We start from the raw sequence: 21,669 nt of genomic DNA on the forward strand, positions 1-21,669 counted from the left end.
ATCAGCCCTTCGGGCCTCTCTCTCTCTTTTCTCCTACCTCATTCCGTACTTTACAATTTTACAAAATCCTAATTTTCTCTCTGAACCATGAGCAACTAAACCTCCACTGTTAAGGTTAGGAGCTCTGTCTATTGTATGGATTGATACTATTATTTTTTTTTATTTTAATTCATGTACTGATTTATATTTCAAGAATTGTTTTCATTCTTTATCTTATGAATTTGGGTGGAACGGAAGTATGACCCTTGTTCTAATTGAGTTCTTGTATAACTTAGAAAAGCTCTTTACTTGAACAACAGCTTAAAAACACATTCTCCTAAATTTCTAATTATCTGGACTTAACGGGATATGTGATATATAATCCTCTTATATTTGGGTAATTAGGATTTCTGTGGCATATAACTAGAATTGAACTTCACCCTCTAATTGGAATTAAGTGACCAAGGAATTGGTGGTTGATGAGAGTTAGAGGAGACTAAAAAGGTATGAGGAATTAGGGTTTAGTCACATATAGTTTGCCATGAATTAAATATTGCATGATTAAAATAGTTAGTAAGAAAAGTCAATCAGAAAAATAGATAACTCCGAAGGCTTAACTGTTTTCTCCATATATTTTACAACCCATTTACTGCTTGCTTTCTGATTTACTGAATTTACTGTTTCATACTTTTGAGTTCTCAAACACCATTTCTGTTAGTCTAACTAAGTAAATGACTTAACCATTGTTGCTTAGTCCATCAATCCTCGTGGGATCGACCCTCACTCACCAGAGGTATTACTTGGTATGACTCGGTGCACTTGCCGGTTAGTTTGTGGGTTATAAATTCCGCACCAGTCTCCCTGGATTCGCCTCCGTTTCTGACCATTTGAGGACGGGTCGGCTACCACACCCGCACCTATCTGGAAGGCGTTCCTTATTACTTCTGACGGTTTTCCTCCCACTGCTTCTCTCGGATCGTCGGTTACTGGAGCTACTAACATGGTTGCTGCCTCCACCCATCATGATCCACTCAAATCACGCTCAACAATGGCAACTCAACAATGGCAGAGAAGATGAAGGAGAGCAGAGAAGAAGAAACAGATTGGTTTCTAATAATAACTTGGGGATTAGGGTTATAAAATAATTCAGGGACTAAATTGAGTTAAAAATGATAACAGCTATGTCAGATAGCTGTTACCATTCCAACGTGGCGCCTCTCCATACACGTCGTCACATCGTTTGGGGATATTCTTCGGAAAATGTTTTAGGGACGACCGTGAGTCACCTTTGTTAAATTCGGGTACAATATTGGGGCCAATGCAAGTTTAGGGACGACTTTGAAGCTCGAGTGCAAGTTCAAGGACCACTCTGAGATTTAACTCTAAACAATGTGAACAACAGTTTAAAAAAACAGAAGGTATATTAAAATTAATATTCAAATTTTGAATTAATTAAATAATTAATAACAGATTTCAAAATTTGAAAAATTAGAATTAGCATCTAAACACATCCAAACTACAGATGGTTACTCATAATTCCACCATAATCACCGCTCTTCCCTCTCACGTAGTCACATCCACGAACAACGTTACCGATTTGCCGGACACAGGCGGAGAGACGTAGAACACCACCGCCGTTACATAGCCCGGGAGACGCAGAACACCACCGCCGTTGCCCTTCACTGCCACGCCAACTTCTCCCCAACGGTTAGTTGAACACTACTACACTACGTTTGATAACAACCGCGCCGGACCGGTGAACCTCCACCAGGACGGCTCCATGCTCACCGTCGCAGGCCAGAAGATCCAGGGCGCCCAGAACATCATCGCCAAGCTCACCTCTCTCCCTTTCAACCAGTGCCTTCACTCCATTACCACCGTTGACTGCCAGCCCTCTTCCGCCGACAGCAACATGCTTGTCTTCCTCAGCAGCAACCTCCAGCTCGCCAGCCAGCAACCTCCAGCTCGCCAGCCAGCAACACGCCCTCAAGTTCAGCCATCCACTCTCTACCATTCTCATTCCACTTTTTTGTCTCTGATTGCTTTGATGAGTTCCGTCCTTTCGTTCGTTGTCTCCTGAGTTCAAATTCTTTTATTCAATTTTAGTCAGTTCAGGATGATTATTTTAGTGAGCATGCGGATAAGCGGATTGCTATTTTAATTCAGATATAGATGGTTATTTGATTGTGTTGGGTTTAATTATATATAATTAAAATATGTTAGATGTTCAATTCACTAGGTATGCGGATGATTATTTTTATTCACTAAGGATGAACGACACCGATGACGGTGTGTGGCAAACCAAGCAGCCATGGAAGAAAATTTAGAAAAAAAGTTGGTGCTTTGTTAAATTAGAGTATAATAAATGATTAAAATTTTTGAATTATCGAATTAGATTTTTTAGTTGGGTGATTTGGGTGGAGTATTTTTTTTAAACTTTATTGCGCCAAATTTTTAATTCATTGTTCACGTTATTCAAATTTTTTATCATCTACCTATTGAAACCGATAAAATTAATAATAAAAAAATTATATTTTATTTTCTGAAATAAAAAAGAAATTAAAAGGATTCATTTCCTTTCTCTCTTCATTTCTTTCCACAAGCGCCGAAGGGTACAAAAATAGTTTTGAGTTTTTTTTTATAACAGTGGGCTTTTACTTCCCATCGCCGGGCCTGACCTATTGAAATGTAATATACGAAAGTGAAATGAAAAAACAAGACCAAAAGAAATGAAAAAAAGAAAAATATATATAATTAATCGAATATATTATAAATTAGTAAATAATAAATAACCCCGCCCTAATCCTGCTATATAAAATGATGATTGAAGAGCACTAAGTCAAGTTCAGAATTTGAACCTCAACTCAGCTAGCTAACTCATAACACACTCAATCACAGTCACCAACACTAACACCTCTCTCTCTCTCTGCACTTGGGTTCAGTTTTCATGGCCGACGCTTCAGATTGTGACGGTTTCAACCCAGCAGCCACACGCAAGAACGGAACTGAAAAGAAAGAGGAAAAGGACATGCCTCTTTCACAGCAACAAGAAGAAGAAGAACGCTCCGTTCTCGATTCGGAGCAGGCTCTTGCTCTACCTGGATCCGAATTGGAAGCGAAGAAGCAACGCCTCTTGGAGGAGCTGGAATCCGCTTTGCTCCCCAAAACCAAGCTTAGAGATTCCATGAACTCCAACAACCTCCAAGACTTACCTCTCTCTTCGTCTTCTTCTTCTTTTGCAGTTCCCGTCGCCACATCCATAGGGTTAGGGTTAGGGATTCAGGTAATCGATGAAACCGCAGTGTTCGAAACCTTTGCCCTTCCTTCTGCTTCCTCAGCTTCTTCAGGAACGGCAAAAGGAAAAGGAACGAAAGCGAAAGCGAAAGCGAATGCGGATGTAGCAGTTAAGAAGGACGGAAACAAGAAATCGAATTCAAGAAGAAAGGCCAAGAAGAATGCTGTAGCATTGAAGCAGCACAACAACATGAATGGGAAGAAGAATGCCACGGGGGCTGCAATCCCAAATGGAACTGGGAAGAAGAGAAGGTACTCAAGGAAGGAGATGGAGGCCCTGAGGTTTGTGAATGAGGACAAACAGCGCTTCTTCTGGAACGAGATATACAGAGGCCTTCAACCTCACGTCGCCAATGAATATGATACCTTGTTTGCTGTGGCTTCTGTGCCATACTTTCCAAACAAGAAACCAACTCCACCGATTCTCAGTGAGTTTCTTCTTTTCCATTCTGCCTATTTACCTATCTTATCTGTTTATGCCATTTTTCATGCATTATTTTCTTTGACTTGTCTTTATGCAATCTTGTGCTAACTGCTAACACATGTAGCAGCTGTAAAACCGTTCTGCTAAATTATCTTTTGCGCGATCACCAACTAACCTTGTTCCTTGTGAACTCCGGAATATCGCACTGACGGGCTTTTCTATGAAACTGAACATTGCAGCGGAGAGGACACAAAAATCTTTTGATATTGACATTCAAATTTTAATCCCGTGTTGCCTCCCTTTTGCCCCGGAATCTTGAATATTGTTGCTCAAGCACTACTCTGTCAAAATTTTGCTGTTGTTTTGGGGCATTGAGTTTTGATTATAACCTTCATTACGAAGTAATCTGTTCATCGATCGTACAAAATGTTACTTCTCCATCTGCACTTTTCTTTCTGAAAAGTAGAAAAGAAAAAAAAAGGATCATCTTGCCGTTCTACTACCCTTGTATAAACTTAAACATGTATTAGTTTGAAAATATTATATCTTGAGTTACATAAATAATTCAATCTAGTGGGCAAAGCCTGACTGTTGTTGATTGTGTTAACAGATGTTTCTCTTTTCACAAAAATAATTTATTCCATTCTCATGGAGGTTACTGTCATCATCCAATCTTTTATTCTGGTCGATTAGCACCTTTTGTGTGTTTTGGGTGCGTTTTGGGGGGTGTATAAACTGTTTTCCTCTCTGAGAGAATAATTCTATTTGATGAAACTGAGTTTTATTCCTCTATTTTTTTTGGTTTATCAAAGTGTCTACACTCTACCGGTTGTCAGCACATTTTGTGTCAATTTGATGTTTTCAATTTCTGTGTTGGACAGGTTTGGGTGCTGCTAATGGAAGGTGGAGATATATGAATGTCTTTGTCCATTGAAGAATGAGCGAAAAGGAACCTGGAAAGATCTAACCCGCAACATTAGTTGACTATGATCTGATTTTGTATACTTAGGCACTGACTACAGTTGATTGCTACTTGTATAAAGTCATTGTACATGAAAAGTTTTGTGCAGTAGGCTTGTTTGTAAATTTGTAAAACTACTTCTCCTCATAAACTAATGGGGATGCTCTGTTGTTACATTCATACTTGACATTTCTATTGAAAGATATATTGTTGATTTTCCATAGTTCTGTTTCTTGTCTACATTGTGTTTGGTTGGAAGGACATGTGCTTCCTGATTGTTGCCGTGTTAACAAAGGCTAAATTATATATTTATTCTAACCCTCTGTAAGTATTAGCAGATTGATTGTTTTGGTGCTGAAATTTTTGAAATTGCTTTCAGGTTCTTGTGAGAACACTGATGCTGAAAATGGGAGTGCTGTTGACTCTTCTTGCAGTCATAGTGTTATCAGTGAAGATGGGTGCTCAAATCTAGAAGAACACAGTGAGGAGGATGATACTGACGATGATTATGCTAGCATACAGAGGCCTGCCTTTTTTGTCGACGGGGAACCTGATTTTGATTCTGGTCCACCAGAAGATGGGTGGGAATATCTTAGGCGTGTCAGGTATTATTTTATTTGTCAGCAGTTGATTCTAATCCTGTGATGGGCTTATGCTATGAAATTTTATTTCTTCGTGATAATTTATTTCTGTTCTGCTATAGTTCCAAAATTTATGTACATCAGTGAGCTCTGTGGAATAATCATGGGGCAAGTTTCTTCAAAGGATGAAATTGGAGAATGGAGACTAGTAGATTATTAGGGCAATAGGTTAGGAAACTTAGGAGACTATAGCATATATATGACAATATATGCTTAAGATTTTCTGCTAAGCATGAGAAATTTTAATGTGGCATTATAGCTTACTGCTTACCTGCAAGACACTTGACAGAATAGTAAGTTTCTTAATTTTTATTTCTTGCTTAGGTGGGAGGCAGATCAAATACCAAAAGTGAAGGTAGCCAAACTAGATAGAAGTAAACTCAACAAGGAACAAAGTGCTTACATGCCCAAGATCCCTGATATTGCCAAGTGTCCTGAGCATCTGTTGCCATCCAAACAGTGGGAGGATGTATTTCTTGCTGATTTTTCTGCTCTGAGGGCGGTATGTTCTTCCCTCTCTGTCTCTAAAGTTCTTCAATGTAAATGGACACACACAACAGATTCTGTTATTTATTTATTTTCAATTTAAGATGATAGTCAATGTCCTTGCTAACAAAGCATTGGTCTGAGCTTGTGCTTTTTTTTCCCCAATGACTTATTCCAGAGTATCTCAGCTCATGAATGTTCGAATGCCATGAATTCCAGTAATATGCAAACCGTTCAGACATCCCAGCTACTTGAGAACAATTCTGGAGAATCTGCTAGTGTAATGAACAAGGACAAGGATGTCCCACTTCAGAGTAATTTAAGTGATAGTAAGACAATTGATCCACCCCTTGAACTGACCTCTGAGGATAAGGATGCCACAATGCCTCTGGAAAATCCTGGATCAAAAACTTCTGTTGATGGAACTAGGAGTAGCTCTCTCAGTCCTCCTATGCTTTCTTCAGTCTTACGAATGGACCCTGTAGCTAGGGTTTCAATGTTGCTCAAACGGATTAGCTTGCTAGAGTCTGCAAGCACTATCTCAAGAAATGATTGCATATGGCTTTTTGCTCTCTGTGCCTCAGTTGATACTCCACTACATGCTGATACTTCCGCCGGTCTCAGGAGTCTGCTGCGGAAGTGTGCTAGCATACGTGCTGGAAAGGCTGAATTGGATGAGGAGGTTGTAATGTTGAACATCCTGGCTACAATTTCGGGGAAGTATTTTGGACAATCCGAAGGTTGAATTCTTGCTTGTTAACTTATTGGTTTTTGACATCTTTTGCTCTGCCCTTTATGGCCTAATTTGGATGTAAAATGCATGCACGAGAACTGTTGAAAATTGTAATGATGTACTTAAGCTTGAATAATACTTGACGCGTTTGTTATTATTACTGAAAGGAAATTCTCTTTTATTGAGAGGTGCTAGTTGACTAAAGAAAGTGATGGCTACATACCTACAGTTTTTCTTGAGCTTCTTACTTTAATACTTGCTTTGGAGGCCAGTGTACCTGCTAAAGGACAAATGTCTCACCTCTGCGTCCTGTTTCAACTATACCATTAAGAGAAAACAGTTTTTTTCTTCTTAGACAAACTGACAAAGCAAAAGGGGAAACGAATATACCGATTGCCACTTCAAAACTTTTCCAAATGGAACAATCAATTAATCATGTAGAGAATGCAAAGCTCTAGCAACAAATCCTTAAAATGTTATTTCTGGAAGAGTAGATCTTTTTTGGTCTATGACGTGGTGCTTCCCAAATCCTAAGTGAAAGGGAAAGTCTTATAGTTGTCCCCCAAAATAGGTAGATGACCAAATAAAAGCATATGATATTATGATTAAACAGCTCATGATTGTCGAAATTCCATTCCATCAAGGTAACAAAATAGATATCATCAAAATTTACAGAAAAGTTCTGCATACAAGCGCTAACCACTTGTATGCTTTACAAGTTACTTAAAACCCTAAAACCTAAAACGCGCTCCAATGGTTACGTCATATACACGCGCTATATATAACTACCAAATTTAAAAGATTTGTTTCCTTTCTTTGTTCTTCTTCTCGTTCTTCTTCTTCTGGTTCTTCTTCTTCTCGTTCTTCTCTTCTTATTTCTAGATTTGTTTCGTTCTTCGTTCTTCTCCTCGTTCTTCTTCTTCTTCTCGTTCTTCTCTCTTTTAACTCCAGCTTCGTTTTCTATCGATTTTTGTTTACTGAAATCAAAGTTTGGATTCGTTTTGAAGATAATGGTTGATTCAACGTCAGATTCTCAGCTGAATCAGGGCGAAGTGGATTATGAATTTGAATCTAACGAAGTTCCTGAGGTTTGATTTACATACGTTTACTCTGAATTTTGTTGTAGTAATTTGTATAGCATTGTGTAGCTGAATAATTCGTGAACATTGACTGTGAGACTAACGTGTCAACATAAATCTGTGGATTGAATGTAATGTATTAGTTTTGATTGATTATCTGGAATTTATAGCAGACGCTCGGGTGTAGATCAGAACTTTTTTGGGTGTATTTGTTTTGGTAGTATGAGTGTATTTACATTTATGGCTTTTTCTGTTATTTTTAGCTGTTGTTGTCGTTCGGGTGTATTATATCAGACATGATTGGGTGTGTTTGATGTTTTTTGTCATGGTGTATTCTGCAACATGTATGTTTACAACTTATGGCTTTTATTTTCATTTTAGTTGAGTTGGTGCCGTTCGGGTGTATTATATTTGCAATAGTTGGGTGTATTTATAGTTTTTGACATGGTGTATTCTGCAGCCTCTCTCTGTTGTTGATGACCAGTTTATTGCGAAGGTTGGAATGACCTTTACCACCCTTGAAGATGCTGAAAAATTTTACAGGAACTACGCCAATGTTGCAGGTTTTTCTACAAGAGTTCGGAGCACAAATAGGAAGGGAAACGAGATTAAGAATCAATTGATTACATGTAGCAGAGAGGAAAAATGGAAATCTAAAATATCTCCGACCGAGAAGACGAATCCGACAGCCGGTTTAAACTGTCCTGCAAGAATTTATATACACACATTGAAGGATGTCGGTGCTTGGATCATTTCAAAAGTTGTGCTGGATCATTCACACCCCTGCTGTCCAAGTAAGGCAGAGATACTCAAACAGCACAGGGAACTAAGCATGTCCATTCGTCGTACAATAGAGAATAACGAGGAGGCCAGTATCAGACCAAGCAAAACCTACCAATCATTTGTTGCGGCTGCCGGGGGTCACCGCGAGTTAAATTTTATCGAAAAGGACGTGAGGAATTACATTACCAAGGAAGTGCGGAATGTTTCCGAACAAGAAGATGCAAATGAATTCGGGAAATATTTGTTAAGAATGAAAGAGAAGAATCAGAATTTCTTTTTTGAGCTTGAACTCGAGGAGGATCAATCGATTAAGTTGGCTTTTTGGGCCGATGCAAGAAGTAGAGCTGCCTTTGAGTATTTCGGAGACGTCATTTCATTTGACACCACCTACAATACAAACAGGTAACAAACTGCCCCTGTTTATGATGCTAAATTAATGTATTTTTATGAATCCGTAGCAGAGGTGTATATTGGCTGTTTTTTGGGTGTATACAAAGCATGTGTTGGGGTGTACCTAATGATTTTGTATTCTGCACTATGGTAATTTGTTTTCAGGTATAATTTGGTCTGTGGTTCTTTTGTCGGGGTGAATCACCACGGTCAGTCAACACTTCTCGGATGCTCTTTGATGAAAAACGAAGAAATTGAATCATTCAAATGGTTATTTCAATGTTGGCTTCGTTGCATGGGAGGAAACGCTCCGAAAGGGTTTCTCACCGATCAATGCGCATCAGTGAAAAGGGCTTTAGAGGACTGTATGCCAACAACAATTCACCGTTGGTGTATTTGGCACATCATGAAGAAGATTCCAAGCAAATTAAATGGGTACAATGGACATGCAGATATTGAACAAGAAATGAGCCAAGTTGTTTTTAACTCTCATAGCAAAGACTCATTCGATAGGAATTGGAATGATTTTCTGCTGAATTTTGGTCTTGTGGACAACAAGTGGCTTTCAGGTAATGTTTGTTTAAAATCTGCAGCAGAGGTGTAAATTGCATGTTTTTTCGGGTGTATTTATAGTCTGTGTTTGGGTGTATTCTGCAGATATATATGAAGACCGTCATATATGGGTTCCTATCTATCTGGATCACCACTTCTGGGCAGGGATGAGAAGCACACAAAGGAGCGAGAGCATGCATTCATTTTTTAACAAGTTTATCACCCGGAACAGCTCGCTTATTCAGTTCATCAAACAATACGATAATTGCCTCAGAAGCAGGGAGCAAGCAGAGAGAGAATCAGATGCTGCAGATTTTCATACGGTCATACCGTGTGCAACCAAATCCTTCATTGAAGCTCAATTTCAAGATGTGTACACTCATCAAAAGTTTAGGGAAGTCCAAGCGCAATTCAGAGGAAAGGCGAATTGCATCACCAGATTAACGAATTCCGCTCTAGGCTATTCAGTATACAAAGTCGGAGAACAAGTTTCCAGCTCAATATTCAACAATTTTATGGTTACTTACGACTCAGTTGCAGCCGAGGTAAAATGCCAATGCTTATTATTCGAGTCGAGAGGGATACTGTGTCGTCACGCACTAAGCGTGTTAAGCTTTGAACAAGTAAGCCAGGTGTCACCTAGATATATACTAGAACGATGGAGCAAGAAGGTAAAGAGGCGATACACACACATCAAGAGCAGCCACGATGAGCCACTGATGGAGCCAAGAAGCAAGAGGTTTGACCAATTGGTTTTTCGTTCGCAAAATATTTACGAATTTGCATCCGAATCGGAGGAGCTGACTGCAATTCTGCACCGTGCGTACGATAACGTCATGGCTGAGATGGAATCATTAAAAGCCAAAAGGAAGGGGACATCTTCTTTATCCCATGAAGACGCCAACTTGGAATCCGTTAACAAGCTTCAAAGTCCGCCAAGGATCCGAACAAGAGGACGTCCAAAAAATAGGCTAGGTTCAAAGTTGGACAAACAGATTGCAAATGCCACAAAGAAGAAGAAAACGAAAGTTTTAAGCGAGGTAACAGTAATGTTCTTTAAATTTGTGGTGATTGAGTTTATTTTTCTCGTTAATAGTTTAGCTAATATGTGAGTGTTATATTCAGATAAACCTGTTTGATGCTGCATCAGTGTTGCATTCAAATTCCAGCCAATATCAAGGACATGTAATGAATTATCAGTTTACAGTACCAGCAGTAGGGGATAACTCTTTGGGTGTATAGTTTTACAGAATATGGGTATAAAAGCACTGTTTCTCTTGGGTGTATTTCTGTGAATTCACATTTTACATTTTAAGTGTTTAGGGTTCAGGGTTTTAGTCTCAAAGCATCATGGTGGGATAGATTTCAGGGTGTATATTCAACTTTATTTGGGTGTAAAAAATCGCAGGTTATGGGTGTATATTTGATTTTATATTTTTCTTCATATTTTAGTACCTGTAATTCATACATTTTGAATACAGCACAGACAGTTTAACAGCACAGACAGTATGAGTGTATATTTTAAGCAATCTTGGGTGCATATTAAACTCCCGTTGGGTGTAAAATTTATAATCTGTGTTTAGATATGCCTTGATGTTTTCCTTCATATTTAACCACCTGTAATACAGCTTTTGAATACAGCACATATAGTTTAACTATGGAAACAAATTTCACTGAATAGAAGTTGTTTATAAATGGCAATTTTTTACAGCATTTGTTCAATTTACAAACTAGCTAGCAGTTGGATTACACATTTTCTATGTCAGTAGAATTTATTTGACAAAACTGACTCAATAATACGGAGGATGGTTTCGACAGTCTTATTGCATTACTCGCTCTAATTGCTTCATCTCTCTCTTTACTCATTTCATTGAATAGTATGCGCGAGGCATACTCCACTCTATAGTGGTCCACCTCGTCCTACAATTAAAAAGTATATTTTGTTTAAATAGCAATATTAATTCAGTAAAGTAATACAGAGTTATATAGTTCTAAAGACAGTTACCTGTTTCCAATTATCTCATTCATACTTCCCCTTTTTAATGTTTTCCGGCTCAATTAACTCAAGCCACTTCATAACGTAGATAGCGCAGTCATATCTGAAAATGAAGAAAATAAATTACAAATCTCATTTACGAAAGTTTAATGTTCAGAGTCACAAATTTATACGTTGATTTTTGGCTTGATATCTTAACGTATGATGCTTTAATTTCCTTCTCCTTCTCGCCTTTCTTCAGAGGTTCCCCGCCAACATATGCTCTCATTCTTGAAATTACATATCCCTTAAATACCAAAACAAATCAGTAATACACCCGAATGAAATACACCCAAATGAATGCAAACAATGATTATTTAGAACATACTAAAGATATAAAATACACCCAAATGAATGCACAAGATACAACCAACTGAATAAACAACATACACCCAACTTGATTAACAAAATACACCCAAATGATACCACAAAATACACCCAAAGGAGAACACAGAGCCAACTTACAGTGAATTTATTAAGCTGCTTTCTCTGATCGCTTGGAGCTTTCTTGTGTAGCGGGTCAAGTATATGAAATCTCTGCTTTCTTGTATCAATCACCCATAACCACCAATGGTCCGCGTGGCAAACAGATGCAAAAATCTGAAGGATTGCCATATTTCAACAGTGTGTTATTTTATTTGGCATATAAGTAAAGAACGGTACTAACAAATTTTTCAAATGAAAACTTACATATAGATGCGAAGTTAATTTTTTTGCATCTATGAATGGAATAAAACTTGTGTAGTCTTCCACCCTGAATTCTTTATTGGTTTTAGGTGATATGAATTCCCCGTTTGGGTGCTTCGAAATGGCCATGTTCTGCAATAATTGTGAAACAACAAATGAAATACTGAAAATACACCCAAGTGAATACTATAAATACACCCAAATGACTACACAACCTACACCCAACTGAACTTAAAAAATACACCCAAATGAATACAGAAAATACACCCAAAATTCGTAGAAGTAACACTTACCACAATATCGGGGGGGAGACAGTATACTTGTTCTTGAAACCTTTTATCATTTGTCTGGTTGAGGATGAGGCACATGGCAGATACAATCTAGAAATATATGCCGAAATCAATTTATATTGATAAACATTGTAGTAAACTTTGGTGTAAAAACATTAATGTTATTCTAATATTACCTCAGCTTCTATAAAAGTTGCTGCCTAGATTGATGCAATGTGCATTTTTGTCAAAATGTATTTATCTTGGGCCATCAGAGTGCACATGTTTTCATACTCGTTAGTTCTGCCATCTGCATATGTCTTCACTCGCGTTCCCCCAGATGTAGCACTTCTGTTTCATATCATCCGTATTCAGCTTTATTCCCGCAGGAGCTTCAAACCTCCCAGAACTTTCTCCCCCAGTCTCCCTTTGAATTTGTGGACTTTTACTTTCTTCTTTCGCTGCATTTCTTGCTATTTTTGTACCAAATTATCTAATTGTTCTAGCAAATTTGCAGCTTCTGGAGATTTTGCCCTTTCTGCCTCATGCGTTGACGCTCCCTCCTGCGTTGATGCTTCTTCTTGGCTTGAATCAGTGAGGCCAAGGCTGAATGATGGCATCTGATCTGTTCTAGGAGCATACGGTGTTGTCCGTGCCATCATCGATAGGGCAGCAGCGTCTTCTGCAGCTGGATAACTGCGTCATCATGTATAACGTATTACAAGAATAAGAATATACGGATGATAAGCAAAGATTGATTTCAGTCTGATTAACTTACATTTTAGTTGGAGTTGGGGGAAGCATGGGTGTGCTTTCTTGAAGTTGTTGGGGGGGTTCAGAAGTGCTGCACAGTTACACACAAATTAATCATGGCGTAAAAAAACTTATTCAGGAACAATATACACCCAAACTGTTAGCATATATACACCCGAACTGTAACCCAATATACACCCAAACTCTAAACAAATAATACTATTTCTTACGTTTTTGTAGTTCCTTCATTTTGTAGCAGAGGGGTTGGTTCAAAATCTGTCTCAGGTGTTTCTTCAAATTCCGGCACAGTGGTTGTTTGGGACACTGGCACAAAAACTTGAATCGAAACTCTAAACAAGAAGAAATATTGGGTTACAGTTCGGCTGATTCTTGAAAAACTCACATTGCAAGTGCTTCCGACGGTGTCTGTTCCCTCACAACCATCATATTCGAATCAGCCGGCTCACTGGCTGACTGTTGAACCGGACTCAAGCTAAAATACACCCAAAGAAAGTCAACAAATACACCCGAACAGTTCAAAAAGAAGACAGGCTTTGTTTTTTGAGAACTTACATACTTGCAGTTTTTGCTTTTTTCCTCCTTTTTTTCTCGAATAAAATAATAAAGGGCTTTTTTTTCTAAAAAAAATATATACAGAATTAGAAGTAGAAGGTAATAGAAGAACAAAAGTAACGGTTATTTGAAAGAGAAATTACATGCTCTCTGCCAGCTTGTTTACACTACTTTGTTCTGTGCATCCTTGAGAGGAAGGATCATCACTTCCCAAGTTCACATCCGGTATTCTAAACAGATTTCATGTTATTCAGACAAAATATGATACATGTATAAAATAGACCCAAATGAATGCACAAGCTACAACCAACAGAATGGACAATATACACCCAACACAACAAACGAAATACACCCAACTTAATAAACAACATACACCCAACTTGATCAAAAAAATACACCCAAATCATGATAACAAGATTTTATTAAATAAAGCTTCTTATGTTTCAGAGGAGACATAGCGACCTTCTGTCGATCGCAGGTCAGCTTCGTTCTGCCTGCGAAACAAGAAATAATTATTAGCAAAGAAAACACACTAAAATCTGAAATATACACCCTAACAAGACATACCCCTCTGCTGCAGATTTTTCATCGATTCCCCTTAACAATTCATCTAGATCTTCACTTCCTATTTCATAAAAGAAGATGTAATTATGATGATAGACGGTAATATAGCTTACGAGGTACTGTACCCATCATAGTATTGATCTTCTTTAGGAGATGAATGCTCAACAACAACCTTTTTCTTTTTGAATTGTGTTCTGGTTTGAAAAAACAAGTATGAATCAGAAATAAGAAATTAATTTTATTACAGAATATTATACAAAGAAGTGCTTACTTTTTTGGTGTTCTTTGTGTCTTTTTCTTTTTCTTTTGCTTCTCCACCGGTGATGATTCTTCGCTTCTATAAGTTAATAAGAGACACTTCAGTTAATACACGAAATCTTTATAATAAGGCCAAAAGAAAGGAGTAATAATTTCAGAACATTACTCATCACTTGATTCAGATTTTGAATCAGAATTTGAATCCTCTTGACTCTTCTTTCTTTTTTTGGAGTCCATTCTGGAAGGCAAACAATCATTATTTAGAACATACTAAAGATATAAAATACACCGAAATGAATGCACAAGATACAACCAACTGGATCAAAAATATACACCCAACATAATAAACAACATACACACAACTTGATAAACAAAATACACCCAAATGGTTCCACAAAATACACCCAAGTCGACGAAAAAATTACACCCAATTATGGTACTTACTTTTTTCCTTTTTTGCTGGGTTGTTTTCTTGGTGAATCCTCTGAGTCTTCTTGAGTCTCAGACTCAGAGGTAGAACTATCACTGTCAGTTGTTTCTGTCTCCGAAGACGATCTTGAACTCGCCTTCCTTTTTTTTGTTTTTTTATTTCTTGTTTTTTTTCTTTTTTTCTCTATTTTTTTCATTTTCTCTCTTGTTTCCGCCATCTTTACAATCCCCTGAAACATTAGATATTTTAGTTAGCAGCATTTAGGTAAATAAAATACACCCAACATATTACGTTCACTTACCAAAATTTCCTCTGTTTCTGCGCTTATTCTTTTGACCAACTGCTCCTTACTCCAGTTGGCAATCTAGGGTTTTGGCGGTCTTTCAGCCCTCTTCTTGCCCTTGTTTTTAGAAAGATGAAAGTAAATTATCATCAGGGCAAAGAGGCAGCCATCAATTGCCTTCTTCTTTTTCTCCTTGTAGTCAGTTATGCCCTTGACCATAAAGGTTAAAACATGCCCCCCAGTTTCGCTCCGTTATGCTGTCCATCTCAAAAATTGGGGCCAGGTGCACAGGCGAGATTTTGTTTATTGTTGTTGGTAAAAGGAACGCCATTTGTATATAGAGGATGAAAATCCTCTTGAACATTAGGCGTTCCTCTTCATTACCAACGCCAATATCCATCATCTCATCTGTAAGACTTTGAGGGTCTTATCCTGGAATCTTCTAAAAATTACTTTGTCATCCTCAGAAAGTTTCTTATAATCGACTTTCTGAGGAAATAGATCTCCTACAAAAAGGAAAATAACAAAGTATCAAATTCGGTTCAAATACACCCAAGCATTAACTTAAATACACCCAAGCATCAGTTAATATACACCTATAGTTTTTAGCGAGTTACCTGTTGCATTGATGCCAAGCGCATCACCTATTTTTCTTGGTGTTATTTTAAAAGAACCGTATCCCGTTTTCAATCTGTTCTCCCCTAGTTTGAAGTTGTTAGCCAGCTCCCTTAATACTTGGTGATGCACCCTTAGTGGTGGGATGTGCATCAAGCCACCGAATCCCAAATCCCTCACAATTGTTTTCTTTTCCTCACTCATGTTTCTGAATTTATCACTTAAGAGATGTGTTGCACACTTAAAGTCTTTTGTTTGCTGTAAACAAAAATAAAATTATAGTCAGATATAATTCTATTATATAAAACTGATTTCATGTAAGAGATATATTTGTTCTTACATTTTTTCTAGGTTAGTTTCTCGCTGCCATTTTCTCTGAAATGAAAAATACACCCAAAGATATCAGTAAGATACACCCATATATATGAGTCAAATACACCCATTGATAACAGTAAGATACACCCATAGATATGATTCAGATATACCCATATATATCAGTCAGATACACCCATAGATATGAATCAGATACACCCAACAATTTATGCCATATACACCTAACAAGTTACTCCATATACACCCACTAAATTATGCAATATACACCCAAGAACAACCAATATTACAAGGACAAGCAATATCAGAATAGTTGCAACAGTTGATTATATTACACTATATCAGTTCAGAAATTTACATCCAACAAATTATGCCATATACACCCAACAAATTAGCAATATGCTCCTAAAAATCAATTACGAGAAGAACTAGAACAAGAAGATCAGTAAAACGTAGTATAACTAAGAAGAACAGTAAAACCTAGAACCAAGAAGAACATTAAACGTAGAACAAGAAGAATATTAAAAACAGTAAAATGAGAGATAGAACAAGAATAACAGTAAAACCTAGAAGAACGTAGAAGAACAGTAAAACCTAGTTCTTCGATTTCGAAATGTGAAAAATCTACAAGATGAGTAAAATAGTAACGTACCTTGAGTAATATTTCTTCGTTTTCTCTTGAAATTGTTGATCGAGAGTTCTATCTTTTGTTGATGGTTTCTGCTAATCTCTGCGACGAGTTCTATCTTTTCGGTTTGGAATGTTGCTCGAAATTTGAAGGTTTGTGTTTTGTTCGAAGGAGAAGTGGAAGAGTGCGCCATAACGAGCGCCTTTTGCGAAGCGTAACCGTTAAGTTATGTGCGTGGCACTGACATTCCATTCAAAGGGAGTGAGTACGCGTGTCTTCATCTTGGGTTGGGCCAACTTGTAACACTTATAGACATTTTTTACTTGTATGTGTAGCACCTCCAAAATTTAATACAGCAAAATAATGATAACTTATTTTAGAATATTAACGGAGGACTAATAGTAATATCATTAGCTAATTAGCTCATTCTATGAATAAAAAAGGAAAAAATGAGAAGAATCGGTTTAGGAGAAAGAGGGTAAAGGACTAAAAGTTGCCGCTAGGGTGGGTCATGTGTGCAATCTTTTTGTCTTAAGTGGCTGTGTGTGACTGACAGAGTAAGTGAGTGGCTCACTCCTCTGACTCTGATGTTGTCCTCCGTCAACACTTGCGCGCTTCCTTCTTCCTATTCCCAATTCTCACTCCCCCTTTCCTCACGATGCCTCTTCATCTCCGCCTCTTTCCGCCGCCAAACTCGCACTCGCCCTCGCACCCGCACCCGTAGGCGCCGCAACAAACTCTCCTCCCCTTCCGCCCCCACCTTCACCACCACCACCATCACCACCTCTACCTCCTTCACCTCTTCCGAACCTAAGCTCGAAACCGTTATCGACATCAACAAACTAACCTCCCAAGCCTCCTCCACTTTCCGCTCTCTTTTCCCTTCCACACTCCGCAAGTTCGTTTCCTCCGCCGCTGACGCCTACACCGATTTGCAAACCCTCGTCACACTCGACCATGACCGCAGGCTCGTCGTCTCCTGTCGCCCTTCCACGTTGCATTTCCTCGGCACCTCCGCGCTTTTCAGCTTCGTCGCCTTCTCTATCCTCAGGTTTCTGGTCAACTCGGTTTCTAGGTTTTTGTCTTGGCGCCGTAACGCCTCTGCCTATAGGCCTATGGTGCGGAGGGACCGAAGCCTTGGCGGAAAAGAGGTCGTCGTTGGTTGGGGGGAGAGTGCCGTTTCCAAGGGGCCGGCGAATCCGTTGTCGCCGGCGAACGGTGGTACTTTGAAGCGAGGCGCTAAGAAGAACAAGATTCGGTTAGAAAGGAAACTGCCAAAATGGTGGCCAGCTGTCATCAACGGTGCTGTTTTCAACCTCGACGAGCAGGACGAATTCAAGAGGCAGGCTTACAGAGTGGTTCGAGGTTTGATTTCTCTTTTCTTATTTTGTTTTCTTTGTTTATACATCTTTTAGATGAGATAGTCATTTGAGTTAGAGATAAAATGAAGTAAGATTTGTTAGTAGCTGAGAATTTTCTCTCTTAGTAGGTTATGTTGTTGATGAAAAAGAGTAGCTCATATCATTGGGGGAAAGAGAGTGTTGGCCATTTCATAAGTAGCTTGTGTTTCTTGTTAGTTGAAATGCATGGTTTTCATATCATTGATGTGGTTTATTAACTATTATGGTTGTTGTCGGTGTTTACTGTTTACAGTGTCTCGTTAAGTTATGGTTCCATTTGTGCACTCTTTTTGTAGGTAAAAATTATATATTTCATAGTTTCCATAGTGTTTTGCGATCCTTTAATTCAAGTTGCAACTCATCCACTTGATTTCCAGCAATTACTGACAGTAGAATGGCGGGAAACGACATCATGGAGGATGATATAATACAAGTCAGTTTTTATTTTTGTTTTTGTTTTTGTTTTTTTTCTTTTTTTTTTTCTTTTTGTTTGTGCTTTTATTCCCTAATTGTGATTTACTTCATTGTCAAATGGTGTATGATAACATTATGTGATATTGAATTAAGTTACTTAACTAAATTTGGTTTTGCGGTTTTGTAACATGTTGAATCTGAGCATCTGTCTAACTGTTAAGCTTTGAACAAGGAGAATAACATAGTAATGGTTTCTATTTATGTTATCGGTGTGTGCATGTTTTATAAGGAAAGTAATTGGTTTTTCTCTTCTCATGATATTTGATTGTGTACTGCCTGTACAAATGAACAGTTGCGTCAACTATGCAGAACTTCTGGCGTGCAAGTATCTTTTGAAACAACAAATATTCGGGATTCCTTGTATCGAGCATCTGTTAATTATGTTTTAAATGTTTGCAGCAGGTTGGTTTTTCTTAGGCCAACATTCTTGTGCTAGTTAGCAACTTTTAGTGATACAGTCTACTGTCTACCCATGTTGTAAGTCTCATGTAGTTACTGGTTACTTTGGTATCATTCAGGGAACCAACTTACTCTACTTCAATTGATATTAATGGTGAGGATGCTCGGCAATTCCTTGCTGGATTTGCTGAAAATATAGGCCTTGAAAATGTTCGTGCTGCAACAATTGTCTCTGCTGCTGTTGCTGCACGTACACGCTCTTGTCTTCTACAAGCTTGGGTATTTGTTCTCCCCGACTCTTATAATCTAGTAATAGTTTCGTTTTTAAAATTTATTACATGAGATCATGATTTTGTATTGGTGAAGGCAGTTTTTTATGTTACTTGTAATAAGGCACAAATTCCGAAATTCCTTCCTGCAAAGATCTATGACACCATAGCATTAAATATGGCCATTGGATCCATTTGATGATTACAGGAATGAAAGATTCAGTTGCTGGTTTAAGTCTGACAATTATGTAAATTTGATTATGGGACTTAAGAATGAGAGCTTAACATTTGGTTTCAGTTTTCTGGATAGCTTACTGCAATAATTAAATCTCTGTTCAATTGATGCTTATTTTGGCACTCTTGGTTTATAGGCTCTGGAAATGCAAGGCAAGCATGTTGAATCTATGGCAGAACTGTCAAAAATATGCCATCTTCTGCAGATATTTCCTCCCGAGGAATCATCAGTATGTATCATCAATGAAAGTTTCTACTTTTCTCTTTATGTCCACTCAGGGCCGCTGTGAGAGAGAAGGATCAATATTTTTGTAAACCCGTCTGCTATACCATGTAATTTACTAGCTGCTTTCTAGCACTTATCATGGATATTTACTGCAGCCCGAAATGGAGATGGTTGGTCGAGGCCTAACAAAACACTTGAAGCTGGAGCAAAGAAAACACCTCATGTTTCTCTTTGGCAAAGTTTCCGGTGACAACAACCACAGGATTGCAAGAGAAGCCCTTGGTTTGGTGCGATTCCATTGTAGTATACTAATTCTTAGTGAAATTTAAAAGTTGAATCAAGTTATTGCTTATGCAACTATAAGTCAACGTTCTGAAGTAGTTTTCCTGAATTGGGTGTTAATGATGAGAAAGTTTTCAATCCCAATGATTTTGTTCTTTTCATGCTTAGCCCTTTTTAATCTGTATTATAAATGTAAAATTTATGTTCTGCTTATAGTTAATAAGCCAGTGGGTATAATGCGTAGTTCTAAAAGCAAAAATAATGTTACTCAACTGATTCTATGGGTCTGCATTTTTGTTGTCTTGTGTTAGTATTTGCCTTTTGATTTGGTATGCCAGTCATGTACATAATATAGAGCAAGGTATATTTCGTCCTTTATTGTTGATTTTACAGTGTTCTCATCTAATCAATTTTTCTCCGCTGTGTAGATGCATTCTCAAAATTTGCAGAGCGATCAAGTTGACAACATGGCGTGATAGATATACTAATGTACCTGCAGACCTGTTCAACATGAATAAATAAACAAATAAGTGCCTGCAGACTGCATCCATTCTTTTTAGTGGTACACATACATAGGTGAATTGTTTAGCTAGCGTCTGCTTATTCAGTGATATTTATTTGAAGCTTTGGATAGTTAAGTATAGTGATGTATCAATATAAACGTCGTTTAATACTATTGAAAAATAAAGAGCTTATCATCGTTTTTCACTTGTCTATATATAAAATTGAACTGGTGTGGTGTGGTGCACCAATCTTCATCGAGGGGATGACCCTTTGACATCAACTGCTTTCGCTTTTCTTTTTTCCTTTTTATTTCAAGAATTGCATATTTAATTATTTACTGTTGACAGGGGGAAAATGGTACATTCCTCAAATTAATGGATCTAAGAATTCAAATTACTAAACTAGATAGATCTAAGAACCAGCAATATTTTCTCCAATGATAGCAAACAATCTGAGGTTCTTTAACTAACTACTCTACAGTTTATCTTGTAGTTAAAAAATTGTAATAAAATTTTAAGAGGATATACTCATATAGGAACTTAAGAAATTTTATGTTGTATATTTTTGTTTTTAAGAAAATTTTATTACATTCAGACCTCTAAATGTTATAAAAGTAAAACACATTTTTGAGGACCTATTTGTTTAAGTATTTAAGTATATATTCAAATTTTAAATATTAAATAGATAACTTTCAGTAATAATCAAAATAAGAATAGGTTAGTCACCAAAAAAAAAAAAGAATAGGTTGATTATAGAAAGATTCACGAATTAAAATGAGCTACAAATTTCAGAAGTACTATAAAGCCACGAAGTTCTTAGATACAAAAATTTTAGAGAAGCACATTTGCATAATGATCACTGCCAACTATTAGTGTGTATTAAATAGTAATTATGGATTTAATAATGACCAACAATTTATGATAATCTGGTACACGCAGACAAGAAAACACGCAGCGCAAGAGAACACTGCAAATTGAAGCGAAAGAAACATCCAACCCGAAAAATATAGGTACATTTTTTATTTTATTTTTTCTATTTATAAATTTTGGTGTGTTTAATAATAAACTAATAATACAATAGACTAATAGAATATGGAGAGGGAACAGGGAAGTGATGATTCCACCCAACTTAACC

The 21,669-nt window shown here is 37.5% G+C and overlaps 2 protein-coding genes across 2 annotated transcripts; both read left to right on the forward strand.

Moving 5' to 3' along the window:
- Nucleotides 1-2,733: 2,733 nt before the first annotated feature.
- On the forward strand, nt 2,734-6,726 carry LOC112712375 (uncharacterized). Its single transcript, XM_025765252.3, has 4 exons — nt 2,734-3,701; nt 5,038-5,263; nt 5,624-5,801; nt 5,964-6,726. Exons 1-4 carry the CDS (start codon nt 2,927-2,929, stop codon nt 6,528-6,530), a joined length of 1,746 nt encoding a protein of 581 aa, XP_025621037.1. The 5' UTR covers nt 2,734-2,926; the 3' UTR covers nt 6,531-6,726.
- Nucleotides 6,727-17,159: 10,433 nt separating this feature from the next.
- On the forward strand, nt 17,160-20,747 carry LOC112712376 (uncharacterized). Its single transcript, XM_025765254.3, has 7 exons — nt 17,160-18,112; nt 18,525-18,580; nt 18,914-19,023; nt 19,140-19,299; nt 19,661-19,753; nt 19,905-20,036; nt 20,460-20,747. Exons 1-7 carry the CDS (start codon nt 17,335-17,337, stop codon nt 20,505-20,507), a joined length of 1,377 nt encoding a protein of 458 aa, XP_025621039.1. The 5' UTR covers nt 17,160-17,334; the 3' UTR covers nt 20,508-20,747.
- Nucleotides 20,748-21,669: the final 922 nt, after the last annotated feature.

This window comes from Arachis hypogaea, chromosome 9 (genome assembly GCF_003086295.3).
Source record: "Arachis hypogaea cultivar Tifrunner chromosome 9, arahy.Tifrunner.gnm2.J5K5, whole genome shotgun sequence".
Classification (NCBI taxonomy): domain Eukaryota; kingdom Viridiplantae; phylum Streptophyta; class Magnoliopsida; order Fabales; family Fabaceae; genus Arachis; species Arachis hypogaea.